Here is a 6030-nt window from a genome sequence, read left to right as displayed (position 1 = left end):
CACACACACACACACACACACACACACACACACACACACACACACACACACACACACACACACACACACACACACACAGTGTCTTGCATCTTCGCAGGGCCTTTGCACTGAGTTCCATTAATTTCTCATTTGTTTCTATAGCCTAACCTTTACCCTAAACCTAACCACCCACAGTACTGACCTAACCTAAACTCAATTTACACTTTAGCCCTAAACCTAAGCCCCAACCCAAAAAACAGCATTTGAACTTTGGGGCCCAGGCTTTAGACCCCATAAAGAGCAGTGGTCTTCGTTTTGAAAGAAAAAAAAGGAGCTTCATAAGATAGCATTATGCTCAAACACAGAAAAATCATAAAATCCTACATCATTCCTGCTCTCTGCACTGCAGGCAGAAATATTGTCATTATTAACCATTTAAAATCAAACTAAGAGCTTTAAAAATACAAACCATTTCCAGGACCTGTCGTCGCCACCAGGGGGCGGTGTTACCACGTCCACTTCCTGTGTGGATTTTAGATTTTATTCCACTCAAGGATTCTGACTCTGCAAATCTTAATCTGTAAAGTTGCTTTTATAGCTTTAACTCCTTCACTGATCAGTGTTCAACTAAATAAATACTTTATGGGACAGTTGCAACATTGTTTGGGGGTAGTTGCAACATATTATTAATACATTATGTTTCACTGTAAATACAATTTTTATTTTTTTATATTTATATTATTACTAAATTAATAAAAACTGTAAGTTATAATGATATTACAGGGTTATTTATTTATTCTTTTTGATCAAATGACGAATATAGATTTGCCTTGATGAGTAGATCTTATATAAAGATGTCAAAGACTTCATTGACATAAAATACATTTGACTTTTTGCGACAAGGAGAATAGAAGAGTTCGTGAGGCAATTAACTTTTGTTTTGCCTATTGTCACTGTACGCCTACATTATGCAAAATTTACACAGAATAAAAATGGGATTTTAAAACCATTGTTGAAAATGTAATCAATCAAATTAATTTTGTTGGTTGTTTGGGTTAAATGAAATGCTGTCGTTGTTTCAGGCTGAAGCTGAATACTCGGTGGAGGAAACTCTGAAGACGCTTCAGAACCAGGAAGGTTTTCAGGGATTCATTATCATCAATAAAGAAGGTAAAAACAAGGATTTATCTAAAATAAACAGTCATTTTTATATTAAAGCTTTCATTCTGCTCATGCGATTTAACTGTATACATTTTTGGGATTTACTAGGACTTTAAAACAGGGTTTCTGCAGAACCTTAAAAAGCATTAAAAGGCGTTGAATTCATCAATCCAAAAATTAGGCCTTAATTAGCCTTAAAATGTCTTAAATCAATCTTTCAGATGTCTTAAAAAACACATTGTAGCTAAATAGGATTATTGTAATTCATCTCAAATTTTAAAATAATTGGTAACATTTATTTAGTTTTTAAAAATAATTTACTGAATGCCTCTCATTCAGTAAATTATTTTTGTTAAAGTTAACAAAATTTTGTTTTGTTTAAGCAAACATTTGGGTAAAATTGTGGCTAAGTTTTTTTTGAGGGTTTTGTCCTGATGCATCTCATCTCATCTTAATCTTTTCTTTTTGAAATTTTTTTTGTATTTTCTGTGAATTTGGTCTTAAAATAAGTTTCAAGTGGCATTAAAGAGGTCTTAAAAAGTAACTTGTTTTAAGCTGTAGGAACCCTGTAAAATGATGTTGATACAGCCTCTAAATAAATACATAAACAAATGTTATACTATAGAGTTGTTTACCCTTTGAACCGTTCTGTTGTGAGATTATTTGTGTTTTGGACAGTTTGGTCGAGCATCAGCTGTCAGACTCACATCTTACAAGAAAAGTCACATAAAAATGACTTAAAAACTAAAAAACATTAACGTGTCTGAACTGTTTTTGTCCTCAGGAATCGTCATCAGGTCGAGCCTGGACATTGAGAGCGCGCGGCAGTACGCCTGTCATGTCCACCGGCTGGTGATGAAGACCCGGAGCACGATGCAAGTCATCGAACCGCAGAGCGACCTCACCATCCTGAAAGTCCTGTCCAAGAAGAACGAGATCCTGATCGCTCCAGGTAAGAGGGTTCAAAGCAGCGAAACAAATTTTAGCTTTGATCTATGGTGAGTTAAAGTTCAGGAGGTTTCAGGTCTCAGTGAGGAGCAATCCTCCATCATCATCATCAGTTTGTTTCTAAATGATGTGTCTGAGAAAGGAACAAGCTGTTTTAGTACTTCTGATGTGAGACGTCTCGTTTCTTTGATCTTAAATGACTTGTTGGTTTAAAATGAGCTCAGGTGTGTTGGAACCTGTGACGATTCGGAGCTTCACCTGCGAGTCTGACCCAACTCAGGATGTTTGTTCTGATCTGTTTTCTCCACAGATAAGGATTATAGGGTGCACCCTATAAAAAGCACGGGTAAACTGCACGTTTAGATTAGATTGGTTGGCTGAGACACGTCACCGTGTGGTCCAGTGTTGTGCCTGCTGGGTGCCAAGTGCAGGTGAGGTCGGCTGTCATGCACACTTGTGATCATCATTCAGGACCCTTCAGACTGAAGCGGCTGCTCGACACACTGCTTCATCAACTTTTACGTTCAGACAACCAAACCCTTGTTTGTTTCGTTGTTGTTTSTTGTTTGTTTGTTTAAAATAAAACCCTCCAGATGCCCAGATTGAAAACATTTCCATAATCAGAACAAGAAGCTTGWACCTGGGAGCTGACCTGCATGAGCTCCAGATTTATGTGTTATTTCATTAGGAACAACACTTTACTTTTTCTTTCAGCTGTTTTTGTTACTAATGAAAAAATAAAAACTACAAATGACCTCATGTTTGTTTTATTTGTTCAGCTTTTTAGGAGGATCTTTAAAATAAACTCTGTAAAATGGTTAAAACTGTAAAAACGACCTGATTTTTAAAAACAAAATAAATTAGTTCCAGTGTTTAAACATCAATAGATTTTATTCTAACTCTTACAGTGAAAGTTTGACATTTAAAACATGCATTTATATAAAGATTTCTTAAAAAGTAAACTTGGTCCAACGAGCTCAGATGATCATGAACTTATGCAAAATATGTTTTTCTCTGCAAAATTTTAATTGTTTGAGGAGAACAGTCTCTTCAAAAGATCCTGAATCATAAATAAATACTAGAATAGTTCCTGGAGAAACTATGAGAGGATTGCCAGCTGTGTAAAACTCGTCCTGTACCATTATTTTTTGCAAACAGCAGGGGTGCATGTCCTGAAGATGTATTTAGCATCTGTTTGAGGTTGAAGCAACTGCTTTAGAAAATTTTATCTTTAAAGGTCAAGAAATGACTGATTTATAAGACATTTTGTCTGTATTTTGGCAAAATTTGTGCTTTGGTACATGAAATATTTTGCTAACAGACATTATTTTTGTCATTTGTAAGACTTGAATACTCTAATAAAGTGGATAAGTTCTTGTAAAGATCTTTCACACTTTATATTCATTCAGAAAGGTGCTGATGTCCAACACTTTTATGGTAATCCAGGGTTGCTTGGACAGCCATTTTSTATCAGAGTTGGACATCGACTACGTCTACTTCCTGTGTTTTAGATTTTATTCCACTCAAGGATTCTGGGTCTGCAAATCTTAATCTGTAAAGTTGCTTTTATAGCTTTAACTCCTTGACTGATCAGTGTTCAACTAAATAAATACTATACCAATGCAGCTAAAACTGTTAAAATCCAGATTATATTTACAAGTTTACAAAAACTTTAATCTCAGCATATTTTTTCTCATGCTGTTTTTATATATCTGTGATTAATGTGCACTTTTAATGAGCTGATGCCCCATTTATGGATTTACGACAATGTGAGCAGCAGAATAATTTTGGACTAAAAATCAGGATGATTTATTCAAAATAAACATGTTGACAGGAGTTCTGCTGATGACAAAGAGAGCTGTTGTTTTCCCACAGATTTGGACCCTCGGGCTTGAGGAGAAGCTGTTTATGGACAACAAATAAAAGGATATTGTGGGTTTGGGTTTATGTTTGTCGGAATGAAAATCGATTAACTCATGGACGGTGGCTGTGCTCTGATGGGCCTGTCTCTTCATCGCTGAGCGGGATTCAGTCGAGGATATTAATCTGAACATCAGTCATGCATGGGGAACACCCCACGAGGAGAATCAGCTTGCTCATCCATGCGTCTCCTGAGGGAGGTGTGAAGCTTTAAAGAACGGATGGCGGGCAGGAGGGGGTATCATCTCAGGAGACGTGATGTGGGCTGACTGCTCCTCAGACAATAAAACTCCAAACTGAAGAGGTTGGCACAATTGGATGAACACGGCCTACTGAACCAGGGATCTGAGTCCAGACGGTGACCTAAAAAGAACAACATGTGTCCCTGTGTGGGAGGAGAGGAACACTATTATAATGTCATTCATCTCATGGTAATCTAATAGTGCAGACATTCTAATAAGCCCCACGAATAACGTCCCATAATGCAGTTTAATTCCAAACCAGTCCATTATTTATTCCTTCCCAAATGTCGTGTTTCATTTTCTCTGAGCGTTATCACAAACTGGCCTCGCTCTTCTTGTTTCAGCTGCTCAGACGGGGTTATCGTCCCCCAAAACACAAGTGGTGCTCCGAGAGGCGCCCTCGTGCTGACTGATGGGTCTGAGCGCTCCACTCCAGTCGAAGGTAACAATGCTGTCATGTCAACAGCCAAGCTTGCCGCCGCTAATCGAAGCTTTAACTAAAGCTTTAACTGTAGCCAATCATCACAAGTTCTAAAATTCAGCTTTACTGCTAACAGAGCTACACTCAAACAAATCTGTTTGCTGAGAAAAATATAAAAAATATGAATAGTTACTATCTTAGCTGTTTTAGATAACTGGTTGAACACCTTCAGTTTGGGTAAAAATAGAGCTGAATTCCCTCTGGGATGAGAAACCATGTTTGGGCCGAGCAAGGTCGAAACAAAAGGGAATACTGTCGCCTTAAAGAGGCAAAAGTCTTTGACCAGRCTAGGCTAATCAAATGAGGGCTGCAATCTGTGCACACTGAGCATAAATACACTCCATGAATGTACACTTAAAAACTGTGTGTGTTGGATTTACTTAACCAAGTTATGTCAAGTGGTTCCAGTCAACTGAGCAGGAAGTTGTTTTACATTTATAGCTGTGAGTAGCCGCCATGCTGAAACTGGGTGTAGTCGCAGTCACTCCCACTATACGGATGGGATTTACCACTGGAGGGGGCGTTCCAGTTTAAAATTACGAATGAGAGCAAGGAAATTTCCACTTCCCAGTGCTACTAAGCACCGTTTCACCAGCTGCTGTCTCCTCTTGAACCATGGACTTGAATAAGAACCCTAGACTGAGCCCCGCCCATCCCGTCCACAGGTAGCCTCTGTGACAGCATGGAGGAGCAGAAACAGACCAAACAGGACGACAGCTCACAGCAAACATAGAAACAGATAAACAGCAAGCTTAACTGGAGCCATTTCACTAATTATCTGTCATGTTTTTACAATAAATTAATAAATATTTTAATTTAATTCAACAATCATGTAAAACAGCAGATACTAGACTTCAGCTAGTAATAAAGTATATTTATTATTTCTTTTTACTGTAATAAAATAATAATAATAATAACAATAATAATAAATATTTACCAATGTTCTCTGGTTATAGGATGAAACTTGTCTCTATTAGCTAACCATCTTCTCAACAAGTCAGGTTCCTCTAACAGAAACCTAAAAATGCTCACATTTATATTATTTTACACTGTGTAGGTCGAAATAATCTTCTGTTAATAAATCCATAAAACAAACAGCTTTTCTGGCATTATTCAAAACATTAAATATATTATATAAACTGTAAATATTAATAATAATTGGGTTAATATTATTATTAATAGTTTTTATGATTTCTATACAGCGGGTAAAATAAGTATTGAACATTTTTCTCAGTAAATATATTACTAGAGGTGCTAATGACATGAAATTTTCACCAGATGTCGGTAACAACCCAAGTG

The 6030-nt window shown here is 37.0% G+C and overlaps 1 protein-coding gene across 1 annotated transcript; it reads left to right on the top strand.

The window, feature by feature from the left end:
- The first annotated feature begins 1043 nt into the window (after window positions 1–1043).
- On the top strand, window positions 1044–2574 carry LOC106523103 (dynein light chain roadblock-type 1-like). Its single transcript, XM_014016414.1, has 4 exons — window positions 1044–1149; window positions 1925–2092; window positions 2399–2409; window positions 2542–2574. Exons 1-4 carry the CDS (start codon window positions 1044–1046, stop codon window positions 2572–2574), a joined length of 318 nt encoding a protein of 105 aa, XP_013871868.1.
- Window positions 2575–6030: the final 3456 nt, after the last annotated feature.

The sequence above is a fragment of the Austrofundulus limnaeus genome, unplaced genomic scaffold (assembly GCF_001266775.1).
Source record: "Austrofundulus limnaeus strain Quisiro unplaced genomic scaffold, Austrofundulus_limnaeus-1.0 Scaffold145, whole genome shotgun sequence".
NCBI classification, from domain to species: Eukaryota; Metazoa; Chordata; class Actinopteri; order Cyprinodontiformes; family Rivulidae; genus Austrofundulus; species Austrofundulus limnaeus.
The sequence above is the reverse complement of the archived record's forward strand: the minus strand, read 5'-3'. Positions and strand labels throughout refer to the sequence as shown.